A 21,136-nucleotide genomic window follows, 5' to 3' on the forward strand; every position below is an offset into this window, starting at 1 on the left:
AGTTTTGTTGATTTGATTCATTCATTTGCATGCAAAATAAAAAAACATACACGTTAAAAAAAGAAAACTAAATCAAGGGGCAATCAGAGAGCACACACGGCGGACGCCCACAGTAAATGGTGCACAATACTACAGAGCAGAGTCAATGAGAAACTAATGTTAGTCACACTGAGAACCGCAACATCATCCCTGATGGGCAGCTCCTGGGTTGTGATTCTGCTCGGTCACAGCTAGATCCACCCGCTCCTAAAATAGGCTTTCTGTTGAGGCTATATATGTTTGAATTCAAAATCAGATTCTTTCCACATGTCGACACTATACTATGAGCTAATTGTTGTGAATTAACTAGAATTATAAAATGACCTAAAGAAGCTACGGCTGAACCTGAGGCACATTTATCAGCTGTTTGATATGAGCTGTTGAGGTAGATCATGTGACCTAGTCAGCTGTGCTTTATTTCATAGCACAAGGTCCTGAGAAAAGAAAATCCAGGCAATCATTGGTTTTCTATGTAAATAACCCCGTGGGCTCTGCTGTCTGGGCTCAGGCTACAGGGCTCTGCTGTCTGGGCTCAGGCTACAGGGCTCAGGCTACAGGGCTCTGCTGTCTGGGCTCAGGCTACAGGGCCGCAGCTATTTCCATCAGCAGTGTAACAGCTGCTCACTCAATAACCGTAATCTAAGAATTCACTACTCTGCTATTAGTAGAACACAATAGATCCCCGTTGCTATGAAAACGAGATAAAACATGCACAGCGGGAACATTAGCATCACAGCAGCTGAATCAAAATGAGGTAAACAGCCTTCTGGTTCAGTCAAACAGGCCTGTGCAAATGTTAATGCAGCAGAAACTGGTCACAGTTCTACCTGCTGATTAATGTGCAGGATTTAAAAACAAACAAACATTTTGGGTTAACAAGAATCAGGAAGAGAAAATGAGTTGGCAACGATTTAGAAAGTCAATTAATCATTTCTGTTTTTCAAGCCCACCTCTCAAATGTGAAGATTCATTTTTAATTAACTAAACAGTTTAGTTTTCCCCTCAAAACTTAATTATGTTGAATATTGTTTGTGTTTTGGATTGATGGTGGATAAAAGAAGGAATTTGAAGATGCCACCTTGAGCTTTGGGGAATTATACTGGCAACAAAATGATTAATTATTAACCGATGAAGGAAGTACACAGTTGTTGCAGAATAAATAATTATACTAAAATGATGGTGTATAAAGTGTCATGTAGAGAAGCAGCAGCCAGACTGTAATCTGTGTTCACAGCGCAGTATACATTCTGGCTGTTCCTCAGACCAGTGCAGAGAATCAGAAACGTTGCATCTGCCAAGTCAAAGAGCAAACTATCACTTTATATCACACTTTATTTAGATGATGTCATGCTTACAGGTGTATAAAAATAAGTGCGTAGTGCTCAGAGAGAAAAAAAAACATTTTCAGAGACAACAGAGCGCCATCTTCTGGAACGCCACAAGAATGCAATAAACATGAGTTAAAGGATATATATCTTTAATAACAGCATCCGTGTGATTTACAAATCATGATACTGACGTTTAGTTTATTTTCCCTGTACATTTAGACAACTTAGAACTTCTCCCACTGAATAATACACCGATGGAAACGACCAGTATATGGAGTATTTACTTAAAATGTATGAAATGACCTGTAAAGAAAATGGAAGAAAATATGTGAGCGATGTAATAACGCTGGGTCATTTAGTTGCTGGCGGTTCATTTGTCATCTTGATAGCTACCAGTCTTCATGTCATTCAGTCCGAGGTCGTCATTCTGCTCAAACGTGCGGGTGTACTTCTCAGTGGTTATTTCAGGATCTGGATCCGGGGCGTACACATTCTGCATGTAGCTGTTCCCTGCCGGGTCGTCCAGGACGATGTGGACGGTCATTTCTCCAGCTATAATTTGATCTATCTTCTCCCCAAACGCTTTCAGCTTCTGCAGCCGGTCTGAGGTGCTACTGTCGCCGCAGATGAAGGGGTTTTTGGAGACTATCAGGTTTTTGATGTCTGTAAGCAGCCCCTCCAGAGTGGTGAACTTCCCACCCACAGCCGCCATCCCCAGCTCGAACTCCAGCTCCGGGATGTTGACGAAGCACGTATCTGACTTGAGCACATCTCGGCTCATGTCTGAAGAGTCGGTGATGCGCAGGGTGATTCTGGTGCCCATCTCCTCTGTGGCTCCACCTGACTTCACCTCGTTGGTCCGATGGCCACAGCTGTCGCAGTTAGTAGCCATGATGATGACCTCCTTGAAGTGAGGGATCTCCACGATCTTCATGTTGGTTGAGGCCGGTGCGTTGCATTCAGGGCAGTTGGTTTTAAAAGCCAAAACCTCATTTTTCATGGTTTCTATGTCGTTACCAGCCGGTTCCTCCTCCTCATCATCATCAAAATCATCCTCGGCCCTCAGCCCCAGCTGCATGTCCTGCTGGATCGTCCGGTTGAACATGGACACAGTGAGCGCCTCATCTTTTTGAGGGGCAAATGGGTTTTCAACAAAACTGTTGCCAGATGGATCCTCAATCACCAGAGTGAATTCGCTTTCAATCTCTTTTAACTTCATCAGCTTCTGGATGAACTCTGCTATTTGCTCAGCCACCTCGGGGTTAGTCACTCGCCTGACAGGTTGGTCTTGCTCCAGCCCTGCAGCTGCTCGGTCCAAGAGACCCTCGATAGTAGAAAGTGCACCTTTCTGGGTGAAGGGAGGGATTTCAAAATCCAACTCAGGAATCCTGGTAGTCGCACTGTCTGCTTTCACAACCTCCCTGTCCAAGTCCTGCTTTGTTTTGACTTTCAGGGTGTAACAGATGCCTTGGTCCTGAATCCGGCCTGCAGACTGGATTTCCGTGTTTGACCAGCTGCAGTTATCGCAGCTGAAAGAGCTCACGATGATTTCTCTGAAGAATGGTATTTTGGTGAGAAGTAAACGTGTCATACCGTTCAGGTGGCAGTTCATACACATACTCTCGATCTCAGTGGGCAGCCAGTCTTCGCCGTCTGCGCTGATTTCCTTGAAAAGGTTCTCACCTCGCACTTTCTCCTCGGAAATAACAGACATGTTTAACGTCGATATGTTTCCCTCGGTGGAGAAACTCTTCGTTCAGTCGTGTATCTTGCTGGAATATTCTCTGACAGTCCGTAAAGCGTCACCCAAACAAGCGCATGTTAGATTGTATTACGAGTATTAGTTCTCTTCCGCATTCTCTTCTTCTACGGTGGATGTGCAGTTGAGCTCACTGCTGCCCCCTCAGGTTTTCTGCGGAACTGCACACAGGGCAATCATAGAGAGATGATAGATACTTTATTTATCCCGAGGGAAATTCAGGTGTTTCATTCAGGTGTTTACAATAATTAGGAAAAAACATTACTTCCTGTTAACATATATACGCTACACATTCATACATACATATACACATGAACACAAATATTTATATGTGCATATATTATCCTTGTTTCTACTTTATTCAATTGTAGCATATTTGTATCTTCTATTTTATTTTTCTACTTACATTTTATATATTTTCCTAACGCCATTATATATTTTATGTACAGATTTGAATTGTGAATTCAAACTTGCGTTGCCTTTTAAGAAGCAGAAAATATTTGTGTGCCCCTTTTCATACATATGTGGAAAATGTTCAGTTGGGATGCTCTATTGTTGGATGGATTTTGTTATACTTGAGGTTGCTTGTGTTTTTTGTTTAAATTCTTCATATTAAAATCTAATATTTAGTGATAAATGTCATGATATTTCTCAGATTGTCTGAATATCTCTCTTTGCCACAGTTATCCATCCTTATTAAAAGGGAATAGCTCCCTCCCGCCAGAGGACCGTCTGCTGAAGTTCCTGGTCGACAACAACGCGGACGCTGAGGAGCCGGTGCAGTGTGCCAACTGTGACCAGGAGAGTAACAAACAGGTACGAATTGACAGACAGATCCACATCAATATCACCCAGAAGCAGTGACATGATAACATGACAGACATTGAACACAGGCATGACACTGCTCTTCAAGTCAGAGTTACAACTGCACACATAGCTTTGAAACTAGTGTATTCTTTATCTGTATCAAATATTGCCTTGTGTTGCTTTAAACAATATAAAATGACGTAAGCATCTTTCCACTTTTTCTATCAATTGCATTTTTGCCTTTGCTTTCGTCTCTCCTTACAGGACGCAGGGGGGATGTACTACTGTAACACTTGTAGCCAGCCACTTTGCAGCACCTGCAGGGAGTTGACTCACAAGGCCAGAATGTTTTCCCACCATGAGATTGTATCCCTGGCCAAACGCTCCAGAGCCAAACACAGGAAGTGCTGTGAGTGCCACCTGTAATTTACTCCAGAAGAATAACAGGCCAACGCGGCTTTATTACTCCAGCGTAGAAGCATGTCGTCCCGTCTGTGCTCTGCTCGACTTCCCACAGTAGTATGAAAGGCACAAGGTTAACATTTAGTGATAGATTTGTATCAGCCAGCCTGTGTTTATATTCTCACACCTCTTGTATTTGTATTTCACAAACCTGCTCATTGGAAACACAGAATAGTTTGTTTCTCACACTCCCGTGTGCTGAAGTTAAAAGACGTCTTGTCTTCACAGCTCTCCACGAGGAGCCCTACATCCTGTTCTCAACTGAGAACAAGTCTATGCTCTGCATCAAGTGCTTCAGAGACATGCAAGTGTGAGTAAAGCAGAAGCTCCTCCTCTCCTCCTCTCCCTTTCTCTCCTCTCCTCTCCTCCTCCTCTCCTCTCCTCTCCTTTTCTCTCCTCTCCTCTTTTTTTCCTCTCCTCTCCTGTCCCCTCCTCCTCTCCGTTTCTCCCCTCCCCTCTCTCCTCCTCTCCTCTCCCCTTCTCTCCCCTCCTCTCCTCTCCTCTCCTGTTCTCTCCTCTCCTCTCCTCCTCTCTTTTTTTCCTCTCCTCTCCTGTCCCCTCCTCTCCCCCTCTCCTGTTCTCTCCTCTCATTTTCTCTCCTCTCCTCCTTTTTTCCTCTCCTCTCCTGTCACCTCCTCTCCTCTCCTCCTCTCCTTTTCTCCCCTCTACTCTCCTCTCTCATCCACTCCTCCTCTCCTTCTTTTTTCCTCTCCTCTCCTGTCCCCTCCTCTCCTCTCCTCCTCTCCTTTTCTCCCCTCTCCTCCACTCCTCCTCTCCTCCTTTCTTCCTCTCCTCTCCTCTACTGTCATGTCCTCTCCTCTCCTCCTCTCCTTTTCTCCCCTCTCCTCCTTTCTTCCTCTCCTCTCCTCTCCTCCTTTCTTCCTCTCCTCTCCTCTCCTGTCCTCTCCTCTCCTCCTTTCTTCCTCTCCTCTCCTCTCCTCCTCTCCTCCTCTCCTCCTCCCCTCCTCTCCTCCTCCCCTCCTCTCCTCTCCTCTCCTCTCCTCCTCCCCTCCTCTCCTCTCCTCTCCTCCCCTCTCCCCTCCCCTCTCCCCTCCTCCCCTCCTCCCCTCCTCTCCTCTCCTCTCCTCCCCTCTCCTCTCTTTTCCTGTCCTCCTCTCCTCCACTCCTCCTTTCTTCCTCTCCTGTCCTCCTCTCCTCCCCTCCCCTCCCCTCTCCTCTCTTCTCCTCCCCTCCTCTCCTCCTCCCCTCCTCTCCTCTCCTCTCTCTCTCTCTCCTCCTCCTCCCCTCCTCTCCTCCTCCACTCCTCTCATACTCTCCTCCTCCCCTCTCCTCCTCCCCTCCTCTCCTCCTCCTCTCCTCTCCTCTCCTTTCCTGTCCTCCTCCCCTCCCCTCCCCTCTCCTCTCTCCTCCTCCCCTCCTCTCCTCTCCTCTCCTCTCCTCCCCTCCCCTCCCCTCCCCTCTCTTCTCCTCCCCTCCTCCTCTCCTCTCCTCTCCTCCCCTCCTCCTCTCCTCCCCTCCCCTCTCCTCTCTCCTCCTCCCCTCCTCTCCTCTCCTCTCCTCTCCTCCCCTCTCCTCTCCTCTCCTCTCCTCCCCTCCCCTCCCCTCTTTAATTTCACTGCAAGGAGTCAAACTAATCTAATACTAAACTAAACAATTTCTGCCTAAACGTGTTTATTTATTCTGCTGCATCTCCTGCAATGAAATGTAACTACAATTTGAAATCATCACTGTTCACCGCCCCCCAGGAGGATGAGCAGGTTGCTAGTTCTTCCGTCTGTCTCCCAGTAACACAACATGGCAGCTTTAGTGCTTTTGGATCGCAGCTCATGTTTACATGTTTAAAAAAAGAGGTACTCTGAGGTGTTGAACGTGCAGCTGGTGCGGCACAATGTTGTGTTTATGCATATGAAAGTGTGCGAGATTGTCGCTGTTGCCGCAGCAGTAATAGAATTTCCATTCATGCTTTCTAAAGAGGCCCGCGAGGCGCTACTACACACTCAAACAAATGGCGAGGCTCTTACCTCAAGGACTCTCGGCTCCACCGCCTGCACAGTTGAGGACAATAGACCATTCAAGCTCACCGGAGTTACTGTTTCGCAATAATGTAATCCATCAGGGAGCAGGAACCTCGACTGCACGACTTCAATACTTTATGTAGATTACTGAGGAACACTTGTTTTCACTTTGGGTTTGGGTGAAATATGGAAATCAGGTGTTTTTACATTCCAGGTGCACGCAGCGTTATCACTCTCATTACTCCGTTATATGTTGCACGGAGACAAACATGGAGATGTGTCATGCTGCCAACATCTCTGTCGTTTCAAATGAAGTGCTGAGTTTTGGAAAGTTCTTCTCATTGAAGAGGATGAAGATGTTTGGCTCCGTGAATATGCTCAGTGGAGCGGAACATGTGGCATGTGGGAAGATGCATGCAATACATAAAAGATACATAGAAGAAGGAGGAGGAGGAGGAGGAGGAGGAGGAGGAGGAGGAGAAGAAGGAGGAGGAAGAAGAGTACATCTGGAGAAGACGAATTCTTTCCTCCGTCTTCCGGCCTAATAATTATGACTCCAGCCTACGACTCTTCTGATCCTTCTCCTACTCTCGTATCCGCTCTCATCTCATCTCTTCTCCTTCTTCTCTTTCTTCTTCTCCTCGCTTCTTCTTCTCCTATTCCTTCTCTTGCGCCTGACTTCCTCTCCGTCCCGTCCTGCCTACCTCCTTCTTCTCCTCCTTCTCCTCATTCTTCTTCTCCTATCTCCGCCTTACTTCTCCTTCGTCTCCTCTTCTTCTTCTCCTTCTCCTCCTTCTTCTCCTCCTTCTTCCCTTTCTTCTCCTCCCTTCTTCTTCCTTCCTCCTTCTTTCTCCTTTCTTCTCCTTTCTTCTTCCCTCCTCCTCCTTCCCTCCATCTTCTCCTTCTTCTCTCTCCTCCTTCCTTCTTCTCCCCTTCTCTTCTTCTTCTCCCTTCTTCGCCTTCTCCTCCTTCTTCTCTCCTCTCTCTCTCTTCTTCTCTCCTCTTCGCTCTCCTCCTTCTGCTCCTCCTTTTCTTCTTCTTCCTCCTTCTCTCTCCTCCTTCTCCTTCTTTCTCCTCCTTCTTCTTCTCCGTCCTCCTTCTTCTTCTTCCCTTCTCCTCCTCTCCTCCTTCTTCTCCTTCTTCTCCTTCTTCTCCTCCTTCTTCTTCTCTCCTCCTTCTTCCTCCTTCTACTCCTTCCCTCTTCGCTCCTTCTCTCTCTCCTCCCCTCCTTCTTCTCCTCCCTCCTCTCTCCTCTTCTCCTCTTCCCTCCTTCTACCTCTCTTCTCCCCTTCTTCTATCTCTTCTCCTCCTTCTTCTCTCCCTTCTTCTTCTTCTCCTTCTCCTCCTCTTCTTCTCCTTCTCTCCTTCCTCTCTCCTCTCCTCTTCTCCTCTTCTCTCTCCTTTTCCTCCTCCTCCTCTCTTCTCCTCTCCTTCTCCTTCTCCTCCTCTTCTTCTCCTCCTCTCCTCCTCTTCCTCCTCTCCTCCTCCTTCTTCTTCTCCTCCTTCTCATCTTTTTCTCCTCCTTCTTCTCTCCTCTTCTCTCCTCTTCTCTTCTTCCTCCTTCTTCTTCTTCTTCTTCTGCCTTCTTCTCCCTTCTCCTTTTCCCTCTCCTCCTCTTCTTCTCCTTCTTCCCTTCTCTCTTCTTCCTCCCCTCTCCTTCTCCGTCTCCTTCTCCTCTCCCTTCTTCTCCTCCTTCTTTCTCTTCCTTCTTCCTCCTTCTTTTCTCCCCTTCTCTTCTCTCCTCCTTCTCCTCCTTCTCCTCTCTCCTCCTTCTCTCTTCTCTCTCCCCCCTCTTTTCTCCTCTCTCCTCTGATCCTCCTTCCTCACTTCTCTCCTCCTTCCCCCCTGCTCTCCTCCTTCTTCTCCTCTCCTTCTCCTCCTCCTCCTTCTCCTCCTCCTCCCCCCTCTTCTTCTCCTCCTTCTCCTCCTCCTTCTCCTTCTTCATTCTCCTATCCTTACTCTCCTCCTTCTTATCCCCTTACGTCTCCTCCTCCTTGCTTCTCCTTCTCCTTCTCCCGTCTTCTCCGCCGCCTTCGCCTCCTTCTCCTTCTCCTCTTCTTCTCCTTCTCCTTCGTTCCTCTACTCCTGCCTTCTCCTTCTTCTCCCTTTTCTTCTCTCTCCTTCTTCTTCTCCTCGCTCCTTCCTCTCCTCCTTCTCCTTCTCAGTCTTCTTCCTCCTCCTTCTTCTCCTTCTCCATTCTCAGCTCCTTCTTCTCTCCTTCTTCTCCTCCTCCTTCTTCTTCTCCGTCTTCTTATCTTCTCCTCCTCCTTCTCCTTCGTTCTCCTCCTTCGTCTTCGCCTTTCGCTCCTTCTTCTTGTCTCCTTCTTCCATTCTCCTTCTTCTCCTTCGCCCTTTCTTCTTCTTCGTCCTTCTCCGCCTCCTTCTGTCTCCTTCTTCCTTCTCCTGCCTTACTTCTTCTCACTTCTTCTTCGCCTCCTTCTTCCTCTCCTTCATCCTTCTTCTCCTCCTTCGCCTCTCTCTCTTCTTCTTCTCCTCCTTCTTCTTCTACCTTCTTCTTCTCTCCTCCTTCATTCCTCTCCTTCTCCTCGACTTCTTTCGCTCCTCCTTCTTCTCCTCCTCTTCTTCTTCTCCCCCCTCTTTTCGCCTCCTCATTCTCCTCCTTCTCCTTCTTCTCCTCTTCCCCGCCTTCTCCCTTCTTCTCCTCCTCCTTCTCTCGCTGCCTCCCCCTCGTCTTCTCCTCCTCCTCGCAGTCTCCGTCTCTCTCCCTTCATCAGTCTTCTCTCCTCCTTCTTCTCCTCTTCTTCTTCTCCTCCTGCTTCTCTTCTCGCCTCTCTCTCCTTCATTCGCTTCTCCTGGCTGCCTTCCGGCCGCTTCTCCTGTCTTCCTTCCTCCTTCTTCTTCTCCAGCTCTTCTCCTCCTCCTCTTCTTATCCTTCGTCCTTCTCCTTCTTCTCCGCCTTCTTCTCCTACTCTTACTCCTATCCTTCTTCCCTCGCTTCTTCGTCCTTCTTCCTCCTTCTCCTTCTCGCCGTCTCCTTCTTGCATTCCCGCCTTCGGCGTCTCCGCCTTCTCCTTCTTCTTCTGTCATGCTCCTCCTCCTTCTTCTTCTCCTTCTCCTCCTTCTCCTTCTTCTCCTCCTCCTTCTTCCCTCCTTCTTCTTCTCCTCCTTCTTCTCTCTCCTCACTCCTCCTATCGTTCTCCGCCTCCTGCTCCTCCGTTCTGCTCCTCTTTCTCCTGTCTTCTGCGCCTCCCCCCTCTTCTTTTCCTCTCCTTCTCCTTACGCCTCCCTTCTCCTTCTTCTCCTCCTCCGTCTTCTCACTCCTCTTCTGCTCCTCTTCTTCTTCTCCTTCTTCTCCGCCTTCTTCTCCTCGTCTCCTTTTTCTCTTCTTCTCCTTCTTTCTCCGTTTCGTGTTTTCTTCTTCCGTCTCTTCTTCTCCTCCTTCTCCTCCTTCCCTCTCTTCCTCTCCTCCTTCTTCTCCCTTCTCCTCCTCCCCCTCCTCCTTCTTCTTCTTCTCCTCCCCCTCTCCTCCTCCTCCTCCTTCTCTCTCTCTTCTCTCGCTCCTTCTGCTCCTCCTCCTCTCCTCTTTGCCGATTCTTCTCCTTCTTTCTCGCTTCTCCTCCTTCTTCTCCTCCCCGTTCTTCTCCTCCCTCCTTCTCTCCCCTCTCCCTTCTTTCTCTCCTCCTCCTCCTCTTCGCTCTTCTCCGCCTTCTTCTTCTTCTCCTTCTCTCCGCCCCCCTCTCCTCCTCCCTTCTTCGTCTCTCCTTCTCCTCCTCCTTTCTCTCTCCTTTTCTTCTCCTTCTTCTTCTTCTTCCTCCTCTTCTCCTCCTCCTTCTTCTCTCCTCCTCCTGCTTCCCCTCTTCTCCTTCTTCTCCTCCTCCTTCTCCTCCTCCTTTATCCCGCTCCTCTTTCTTCTGTCGTCCTCTCCTTCTTCGCTCGTCTTCCCTTCTTCGCTCACTTCTTCTCCTTCTCCTTTCGTCTTCTGCCTCCTCGTCTTTCTCCTTCTCCTCCTCCCCTCCTTCGCTTCTTTTCCGTCCTCCGTTCTTCTCCTTCTTCTCCTCCTTCCTCTCTCCTCCTTCTCCTTCTCCTCCGTTCTCCTCTCTTCTCCTCTTCTTCTTCTCTACTTTCGCCTTCCTCTCCTGCTTCTCCTCTCTTTTTCTCCTCTCTTCTCACTTCCCTGTCTCTCTCTCTCCTCTCTTCTCTCTCTCTCTTCGTCTCCTCCTCCTCTGCGAGGCTTTTCATCGGCAAGTTTCTCGCCTCGTCTAAGCCGCCCCTATGTCCGCCGGCCGGCTTTCCCGAACTCTGTGGGTACTCTGCTCTCTCGTTACCCTTTTTCCTGCAAACCGTCTTTCCTTTCCGTTTCTCCATTTCCCCATCTCCACTTTCTTTTTTGTTAAGCAACATCCTTTTCTCGCACACCTTTGCCACCCAACACTCTTTCACTCGCACATCTTCCTCTTGTAATCTTAACTCGACGTCAGTAGCAGGAACAGTCTGTGTCTTTATAATGCATCAGAGCAGGAGACATTGAGTTGCCTTGTTCGAGGATATACCCACAGGACGAAGATGTTCTTGTTATGTTAGATATTTTATAACTTAACCTCTACCCGTGTACGGGCCCGCCGGCGGGCCCAGCAGGAGTTTTATTGCGCCTGTACATGTACATTTTATATTTTTTTTTGGAAAGCTTAGAATCTGTCTATTTTAATATGGAGATGAAAATCACAACAGCGGTACAATCAGCTCCTCAAACTAGCAAGTACACTCAAAATCAAAATCATAACTTTGAGCCCACTTACCTATAAAGCCTCATAAATATCCTCTTTTTAGCAATATGTTGAAAAGGACGCTCCTAAGGCATTGCCAGAGGTCCACACGTTCGTCTCCGGGAAAAAGATATCCACTGTGAACATCGTCACATCGATAAAAATCCATGAACAGGTGTTGCAATCTGTGAAATCAGCTGATCGATTTGTACATTGTGTGATCATAAACAGTCATAACTTAATATCTCGTGCTCTCATCACGATTCAGACACGTCCTGGTTTTAGCGCGGGCTCTCAGCGTTAGATTGACACTTCATTTGAGCCAATCGGAGCTTCGATGGGTCTTTTACAACCTTCATGAGCCAATGAGTGTCAACTTGATAAGAAAGTGCCCACCCACTTCTTTTGTTACAAACTGACCCTGGACCAGCTCAGCGTCCTGGTGGCGCGCGCATCGTAAAGAAAACGAGCGCCTCTTTCGTTAGATGTGTCACTTCCCATGGTTTGTTTTTTCAAAATAAAATGTATTATTTATTGTACAGAAAAAAAATACAAAAAAACATAAAATATTAGAAACAAATGTGTTTATACTTCACTTACTCTGTGTGATTACTACTAACAGGAATATGGGTATCTAATAGTTATTTATAAATAAATAAAAATAATATTTATTTATAAATATAATATGTACATGTACATGTACATGTACATATTGCACAGTTGGTGTACGCCTGGTGTTTTTATAATTTTTAACTGAAATTTGGTGGTGAACTTGATAACACTATGTTTCTATTGTGTATTTCAGCTCGGGACTACCAGCTATACCCATCTTCAGACATTTTTTTCAACAAAGAGTGTATTTTCTTCAAATTCAGTGTATTCAGACCACTATTACTCAGTGCCAGAAGCACTTGGAGTGATTCTTCACTGTTTTGCAAGAACAAAACGAGAGTTATCTTTTGAATGAGACCAAAATCATGCAGCTGGTGCAAATGGTTGAAGAGCAGCTTTCAATTTACTTTGGGTATGTCGTTTGTAGGTATTTTCAGCCAATCAAAATAAGAGAAATTGTTCAAGCTTTACTTTTTCATAGTAAAATATATTTCAGTAATCACAGGACACAGTTTGGTTTAATTTAAGATCCTTGTGAATTGTCATTTCACGCCCACAGTGTTCCTAACAGTGTTACTAACCACTTTCCGCTTATGTCATGTAAGTCATCATCATTTCAAAACAGGAACTCCAAATTGAAAAAAAAATAAAAAATCTAAATGATGCAATCAGTTCGGAAAATCCACCCTGCAGCCGCAGTGTCCGCCACGCTCTAACCGCCGTCACAACTGTGTAATTTACACACTTTATTCAGTGTTGAATGAATCTCTGTGCTGCTGCGTTCAACGTTTCAAACCCTTCATGTAACATTTGTGACGTCTCGTATCTGCCGTTAATCAGATCAACAGCATCACAGGCTGCAAACAAACAAGTCTTACACTCCCTTCACTTTCATGACAAGAACTTAAATGTCATGTTAAATGGTTTGAAACTTAAATTCTTACAAAAATCTTCATATTTCTTTTGTTTTTTCTCAAAGAAACTTTAGTTTTTTAATGAAATTGTTCCTAGTTACAGACATTAGTAGTCCTAATATGGACATTGCATAGATCAGCATCAAGATAAGTGTCCTTCTTGCTCAGTAACTTCACAGCTCTGTTGAGTTGTTCAAAAGGCACAAGGTGGCTTCTGCAGCACGACATTGAACATTCAGTTCTCTTGTGTTTGCCTTGTAGCAAAAGAGTAATTGGAAAACAATAATTACATACAAGGAGAATGTACTAATGTACAGATCACACAGAGAAACAGACTCTTCATGTCTGTACGCGAGACATTTGTAAAAATGACTCACTTGGAAAAAAGTAAACGGACAAAACTGCTGCAGACAACAGTTCCTTCCAACGCCTCTCTACTAAATATAGTAGGCAGTAACAGTAGCACAGCACGGGAGTGGTAGCAGTGTTTCCTCTATTTATTTAGCAGGGATGTGCCAGCTCAGCAAAACACATTACAACCTTTGAAGAAAACATTTAAAATGTGTTTTAATTACGCCACGTTTCATTCTGAAGCCCAAACAGAGCTGATGATTTACCATAATATAAATTATTCAATTTGATGTCAGTGCAATCTGCAGCAGACCGACTGTACAAAACACGGCAACAAAATGTGAAATCGATTGTAAAAGCCCCCCGGAGCGCCGTGCTGCTGCATGAAAAGGAGGAGAAACACTGCCGAGTTCACCGCCTGCTTCTCTCAGTACGTGCGGACTGCAGGTTTAATGTCCTGGGCCTGGTTGAAGGGGTTCGCCGAAGGGGGAGGATCATCCTGTTGGTCAATGGACTGGTAGGCCTCTCTGTTTCGTGATACAGAGGGGAAACCTGCAGAGACAAGCCAAAAGTCTTCAACACACACACACACACACACACACACACACCCCCCTGCCATGCAAATATTTTATTCATAATCACATCTGCTTAGAAACACTGCCCCTAATCATGTTGCAAGGAATCCTTAAAAAACTTTAACTTCTTTTGTTGATTTTTTTTCACACACACACACACACACCCACACACACACACACACACACACACACACACACACACACAGTCTAAAACCCTGTGTGAGTGTCGCCGTCTCCTCTTACATCCACTACTGTCTGACTATCTGCTTGTTCTGCGGCTGATTAAAGATGAATTGACCACAAGAACCGGCCGCCATCAATGATCTGAAAATGAGCCTTAAAAATAAATCTCTTCTAATACGTGTAGACAATGCAAAACCAGTGCATGCAAGTTCCTTGGTGCTTTACACTTCATGATGAATGAACTGAAGACTGAAAGGACTCCCTATGATCCTCTGAAGCAAACAGCCAGAATAACAAAGTGGAGGTTCAAAGACCGGCTCACCCACAGTCCTATAACTGTGACAAACACGCACATATTTATGCTAATCAAACAAGCACTTTCATTCCAGAGGGTGTGGATGATTTGCAAAATGATATATTAATTGTACTTATACTTCACAACTGTGGAGTTTATAATGTTATTTTATTTAAAAGCATAAAAATACTAAAAGAAGACCTTCAATAACTCACTCTGTGTGCATTTCAAAAACACATTCATTGTCTATTATAACTTTTTAATTAGGCTTATTTGTGCACCATCATGCAGCTCTGCTTTAAATATATGCAAACAGAATACACAAACACAAATGAGGCGTCTGGAGAGTAATATGAATAATACATGTGCAAACTTTCAGAAACATATAAACACATATAATACAACAGGATACAAACACACTGGAGTGACACACACAGATATGGGGGGGTGTGGGGGGGGGGGTACTGAGGAGGACTGACAGATGAATTAATATAAATAATTATAAATAGAGAAAGATGGACAACAGAACATTAACAAGATAATAATTGGGAAAGTGTTTTGTCCTGCAGCCTGATTTGTAAATCTTACTTCCTGTGTGGGAGAGGACGGAAGAGGATGATTGGAGAAGAGAATAAGTAAAAAGGAAGAAGCCGGGAATCAATAGCGGCGGCCAATAAAGGCACTGTCAGCACTATCCGTGGTGCATCGACTGTCCACAGAGGTCTCTAAGTCTGAGAGGTCAAAGGTCAGCAGTGGAGAAGAGAAGAGACACAAGACAAACAGTCATAACAGGAAATAATGACAACACAAAATGTTCACATGACAAGAAGTGTGACAGCAAGCGGACTGAGGGTGGGAATGACGACATGCGAGAACAGAACAGGGAAATGTGGCGTTGACTCATTCTTACACAAGGATTTCACTTTAGTTGGTTGTGTGACAACAAGCCAGCTGAGAGTATTTAGGGGAAATGCACTGTAGGAAATTAACAGTTTGCTAAGCCCCGCCCTCCCTCAGTTACCGCCTGTCGAGTTTGACCAACTATTGCATTTGAAACATCCATCTTCCTTTGTCTGAGTTAAGCCTTTACCAATCTACTACAATGCTAGTTTATATAAAGAACATAGGGATGACTGTGGGGGGAATACTACACAGTGAATGTGCTAACCCTAACCCCACAAAACAATGTGTTTAGCTAACGATGAGCTAACTAAAGTGGATAACGTTACTTTCTACTGTAGTTACTAAGCTAGTTAGCTGGGCATGCTAACGTGTGTAGCTTACATTAGAGCAGACAAACACACAGTTTAATTCATTATTTGTTGTTTGCTTGCTCTGAACACAGCTTCATGCACACTGCTTCAGCATGTGGAGGAATCGGCTGACAGACGTGACATGCAGACAATGTTCAGAGGAAGTATTTAATGAAATGTCAATTTAAAGTTAGTCTGACAGCCTCTATCGCATTGTATAAAATATAAATAATAAACCCCGAGTGATTTAAAGCAGCATAAGAGTGCCGCCAATCAACTAGTCACTCACATGCACATGATTGCCTGGTTCTCAGAGTGCTTGGTGCAGCGGGGAACCATGTTAATGCCAGCTATGCAATCAGACAGCAATTAAAACACACATTGTCTGAAACTGACAGTAGCAGCATTCATTAGTCACCACGCAGCCAATCACAGTCTAATGGATGTACCTGCTGTGTGTCTGTGACGTTAAAGTAAAACCACAGAGAGAGCAGATTCATCAACATTCAATTATCCTCCAAATCAGGAGACTGCAGTGTTGCTCGCAATGCAGGAGAAAATTCATTACTTTTCCCCGAGCGTCGAGTAATACATTACTATTTCAGTTGGTGGTATGACACTTAATATTAAATTAAACTGGTTTATTTTTGTTCTTCTTTTCTTTATGAAAGCAAGAAAAGCTCACGACCTCAAAGCTCTCGTATGAATCCATTTGCACTGCGAACATCGAATCATAAACTACAAGTGATGAATACAACCATGTTTGGTTAATCCATATAGATGAAGCCATGAGTACCATTTTCAAGGATTTAAGAGTCCAGCAGACGTCACAGCTCAGTGGGGTTTCTGATGGAAAAGCTCTCAGCAGAGCAAAGTCGCCAAATCAATGGCCACACACAGTTAATCACAGAACACATCTCGAGTATCTCCTGACCAGTCGATGGAAGAAGTGTACTTATCATTTGTTTGCCCACAAGAAGTTATATATATTTAATCAAATATATTTAATCAATATATATAGATAAGAGATAGATAGAATAGAGATATATTGATTAGGATAGATATATAGATCTAGAGGAGATAGATATAGAGATATATAGAGAAATAGAGATATTTAAAATATATAGATATAATCAAATATATATATATATATAAATATAGATTATTTATATTATATATATATATATATCTATATATAAAAATATGAGGATTTAAGGAAATATATATAAGTGAGTAAGTTTGTATCTGTAGTAACTTTTATATATATTTAATAAATAGACGATTATTTAATTAAATATATATATTTGATTAAATATATATATTTAATTAAATATGTATAATTAACTATATATATATATATATATATTTAATTAAATATATATATACACATATAAATATATTTATTTAATTATATATATTCACACACTCACTCAATGACAAAATATCTATTTCTGTGCACAAACATGGCGCTCTGGTACAGACTCTGGTGTAGATCATTAGTTCTTCTGCCTGCATGGCTTTAATATGTTCCTGCATGCAGCGTACACTGGTGGCCAGCATGACACACAAATGTTATAAACAACTCGTGGAGAAATGATTTCCTTGCCCGGGCCGAACTGCAGCTCAGATATTTTGCCGTATTTAAAGTCTTGTGACTGAAACTAATTAGTTTGACTGTGGGATCATCTGCCAGTGGTTTAGCACAATCTTCCCCCAGTGTGCTGCTCTTGACAGGCCTTTCATGACAAACGGCATAAAACAACATAGAGAGGATCTCAAAGCGCCTCTGGACACATCACACCATACCTCACACGCTGGGTGGGAAACCTCAGATATTTTTCAGTGGTTCTGAAATGATACTTGATACTTGATACTCGCTCAATGAGAGTTATTTTCTGTGTCATCTGCTCCTCAAAAGGGAATTATATCACATTTTGGTGACTTATTATATAATAAATTCAGTTTCTGCTGTAAGAATCTTAATTTTGGAAGTGTTTTAAATTCCTGTTGCCATCTTTATCAGGGCGTAACACCTGTGCATGCTCTTGGTTGCACGTCCTCAAATGTCTGCAAACTCGCAACTACGGACTTGTACTTGACTCATCTTGCAGCACTTACCAAAGTTAACGTTGTAATCTCCTCCACGCTCGCGGTACATTTGGTAGACGAAGAAGCAGGACGCAGGTTTGAGCAGCAGGCTGAGGATGGCCATTCCTGCGCTGAAGCGAAATACGTTTCTTCCTCCCTCTGCTGCGAAGTCATTCAGCGGGTAAAAGATCCCAAAATGGACGATGTCGGTCAATATCGTCACGACCATCCCCATCAGAAACTTGAGAAGAACAAAAGGATAAAGACGTCTTAATGGACATGGATGGAGCGTCGGGCTTTTGGACTTACTGTGAGTATGGAAGTGCCAACACACCACAGGGAAAGTTTCCATGCAGCATATTGTGTATGGAAAATGAAGTCAGAAATCTCAGAGGGGGAAATTAAGTGGTGCCAGGAAGTAAGAATGAAAAATGCGATAAATAAGATAGAAAACACAGCTTCTCTGTTGCCTTTATTTTACAGCCAAATCCATATTATGGGCTGAGACATCATTTCCCAAAAGCCATAAATGAGACATTGAAATGGCGACACTTGAGAAAGTGAAGCCTGGAGTTAATATTAATATTAATAATGTTGAACCACAAAGAATCCTGTGATTTCATTCTTTCCTTTCCCACTTTGGCCAGCATTTCCTGAAGGACCAGTGGACTAAAGTGGAGTAAAAGGCTCCCCTGTGGCTCCTTCCCAAAGGCAATGACAGTCAGAATCCATTACTGTCAAAGGTGTCATTGAAAGAGACAGTAGACAGCTATTTCTCTCTTGACCCTCCAGCTGCAGAGTGTTTGTTTGGCAGGTAACACCTTCAGAGCCGGCACGGCAGTCTGGGCCAGTTACACAAACACAGACTACGGTTCAGATTGAACTAATAGTGGACATCTTAATTCTTTCGTAGCACAAATCGTTTGTTCTGATCGGTCTTATGTCTTGAAATCTGGAAAGAATATATTATATTTATAGATCACATGCAAAACCACACTTTTATCAAAATCAGAAAAATGCTAATATTGCATCTTTAATATGAGATATTTTCTTTGTATACTGCATATGTGTGCATATATTTGATAATTAACTATTTTCAAAGGACTTGCCATGACTTCTGGGTAAAGTTTTTAAAACTAGACAACGTGGCTGACCGAGCTGCTCAACATTTTACTGGGATAAACCCAGCGGAGAGTGTAACAATGCAAACAAAACTACGAGGAGCATAAAGTCTCCTGTAGCAGAGCTGCGAGGCTGCAATGTGGCAGAGCTCAGTGTGTCTGCTGCCAACTCATCTTACTCATCTTACTCATTTCCCTCAAAGATGAGCCATGTTTTCCTCTTTTTTTGTCATTTGGTGCAGGAACTATTTTGCCTTAAAATAGTGAGTCTTTATTTTTGCATTAGATCAATTTAAAATCTAAATGAAGCTTGACCTAAAGCGACAGAGCAGTCTCAAACATGTGTGTGAAACAGGCACCATGAAAGCCACGGTTACTCTGCTCTGTGCCGAATCAAAAGGAAGCTTCTTTCTTGTCAAAGGGATGCTCACAGATGTCCTAGATTCCACAGACAAATAGGTTAGCACAGATACGCATGGCTGTGCCTATAGTTAGACTCCTGTACGCCTCACATGATGTTAGCTTTGCAGCCTGCGTGCAGGAATCAAGACTCACCATGAGCACGGCATCGATCGAGTCCCTCTGTGCGATGGCCCAGACTCCGACAGCTAAAACACCGAAGTTCCCCCAAGCAAAGGAGAGAGGCAGCCACGCCATGCAGCCCCTGCAGAACACACAGTTCATACCGACACACATCAAGAATAGTAACAATTTAAGCACTTTTAGAGTACAGAATAAAATGTACAGATGAAGGTACAAGTGCAACATAAAAGAGGAATACACACGTATGAGACGTGGAGGTGAAAGAGTAGGCCTGAATCAAGACTGTAAATCAATCTGTGTGTGTTCGTGTGTGTTCGTGTGTGTTCGTGTGTGTTCGTGTGTGTTCGTGTGTGTTCGTGTGTGTTTGTGTGTGTTCGTGTGTGTGTTTGTGTGTGTGTTTGTGCCAGAAGAGGAGAGAAATTCCTCGGGTTTGTGAAGAAACCTGTGCTCACACTCACCATACTGTAAGCAGCCAGTGCACCAGTACTATGGCCTGGGACAGACAACAAAAGACAAGAAAGAAACATAGGATTGTGAAGGATCTTTTTTTAATATGTGTTCTACTTGTGGTCGAGGACACTTCAGGCAATCCACGGACAATTACAAACGTTCAGTCGATTAATAATTTATCAACTAAAACTCCAAACATGCAGTTGCTCCAGCTTCTCCTCAGTTTCAGAGTAAATCAAATATCTTTGGGATTTGGAAGTGAGTCAGAAATCACAGTGCGAGTCCTTTACAGTTTCATATCTTCTTATTTATTACTTTCACATCACATGTTTAAGTCTTACGTTACTGAACTTTGAACAAGAGTTTTTCAAACTACTTTTAAACCTTTTACAAAAATAGTATCAAGGCATAATTTAATTTAATTTAATTTAATGTGGGCAACAGCTAACTTATGTTCCTTACAGAAAAGTCACCGCCTCTAATTAAATATTAAGTCTTAAACTGAATTTAAAAATTAATGACAGGATATTATTTGGTTCATGTGATGAAGTATTTTAACTTCCAGTGGCAAATTCACTGCATTAGTTTGTGTTTGATCTTTGTCAAAGCTGTACTCTGTATATGGAGTTCATTTATATTTTCTGAGCAGATTCATCACAATGTTTGTGTTTTATAACATCCAATAATGTGATTTACTGTCCCCAGGCCTCATCACTGACAGCATACCTGTGTGGTCTCAACATATTAACATATTTTTGGAGGATACATCTCCTAAATGACTCAATTAACACAAAATAAACAGCAACATTAATACATTTCACCAGTTCACTGTGACGTGTGTGTGTGGCACACTGAGGGGTTACCAAAGAGACTTGAGCAACAAAGTTGACATCATCACATCATTTAACACCCGGATGAAAATAAAAACACTGCACACAAACACACTTCCAACATAACAATGTAGTAATAACCGCAAACTCACCTTTAGATTTATGGCAGGGATTTCCATAACGGGCAGATCTTCTTTTATCCGCTTCACTGCTTCAACTTGTTGAGGAGGCTGCATGAAGAGCTGCTGCACGACTGTTTCTCACACAAACTTCTTCCAAAACTCCTCCTTCCTTCAGATCAGCCTGCAAACACAAACCATGTGACAGCAGCCTGACTGCCTCCCATGTGACTCGGCACTCGGCACCCTCCCCCCCCCCTGCACCATGCACTCTGCACCCCCCCCTCCCCCGCACCTCCCGCTCCCGCTTTTACCACATGGGCATCACAGCCAGTGGTTCACTATGAATGATCAGGAATGTAGCATGTCTACTTGAATATAAAAAAAATAAAAAAATAAACTGCTGAGTGTCTATAACAGATAACAAGATAGAAAATACAAAATGTATATTTAAAAGTTAGAGGATATTGTTATGTTTATTTCACTATTTTAACATGTCAGTTGAGTAAGCATAGCATAGCATAACTTAACACAGCATAACTTAACACAGCATAGCATAGCATAGCATAACATAGCATAGCATAACTTAACACAGCATAGCATAGCATAACTTAACACAGCATAACTTAACACAGCATAGCATAGCATAGCATAACATAGCATAGCATAACTTAACACAGCATAACTTAACACAGCATAGCATAGCA

General features: G+C 43.8%; 2 protein-coding genes and 1 long non-coding RNA gene across 4 annotated transcripts; 1 reads left to right on the top strand and 2 right to left on the bottom strand.

The window, feature by feature from the left end:
* Positions 1 to 1,499: 1,499 nt before the first annotated feature.
* Positions 1,500 to 3,290, bottom strand: zpr1 (ZPR1 zinc finger). Its single transcript, XM_029432819.1, has one exon. It carries the CDS (start codon positions 3,079 to 3,081, stop codon positions 1,738 to 1,740), a length of 1,344 nt encoding a protein of 447 aa, XP_029288679.1. The 5' UTR covers positions 3,082 to 3,290; the 3' UTR covers positions 1,500 to 1,737.
* A 514-nt stretch (positions 3,291 to 3,804) lies between these two features.
* Positions 3,805 to 4,701, top strand: LOC115007753 (uncharacterized). The gene is made up of 3 exons (XR_003832227.1): positions 3,805 to 3,942; positions 4,198 to 4,342; positions 4,624 to 4,701. It is a non-coding gene; the product is annotated as an uncharacterized LOC115007753 (long non-coding RNA).
* Positions 4,702 to 12,664: 7,963 nt separating this feature from the next.
* On the bottom strand, positions 12,665 to 20,631 carry agtrap (angiotensin II receptor-associated protein). Of its 2 annotated transcripts, none has more exons than XM_029430636.1 (5): positions 20,463 to 20,625; positions 19,489 to 19,523; positions 19,043 to 19,151; positions 17,397 to 17,607; positions 12,665 to 13,524 (listed from the first exon to the last, which is right to left on the bottom strand). In XM_029430636.1, exons 1-5 carry the CDS (start codon positions 20,544 to 20,546, stop codon positions 13,400 to 13,402), a joined length of 564 nt encoding a protein of 187 aa, XP_029286496.1. In that variant the 5' UTR covers positions 20,547 to 20,625; the 3' UTR covers positions 12,665 to 13,399. The 2 variants fall into 2 exon arrangements, with proteins under 2 accessions (XP_029286496.1, XP_029286497.1); XM_029430637.1 differs by lacking the exon at positions 12,665 to 13,524 and adding an exon at positions 13,684 to 14,756 and having other exon boundaries at positions 20,463 to 20,631.
* Between the last annotated feature and the right edge of the window lie 505 nt (positions 20,632 to 21,136).

The sequence above is a fragment of the Cottoperca gobio genome, chromosome 5 (assembly GCF_900634415.1).
Source record: "Cottoperca gobio chromosome 5, fCotGob3.1, whole genome shotgun sequence".
NCBI lineage: Eukaryota > Metazoa > Chordata > Actinopteri > Perciformes > Bovichtidae > Cottoperca > Cottoperca gobio.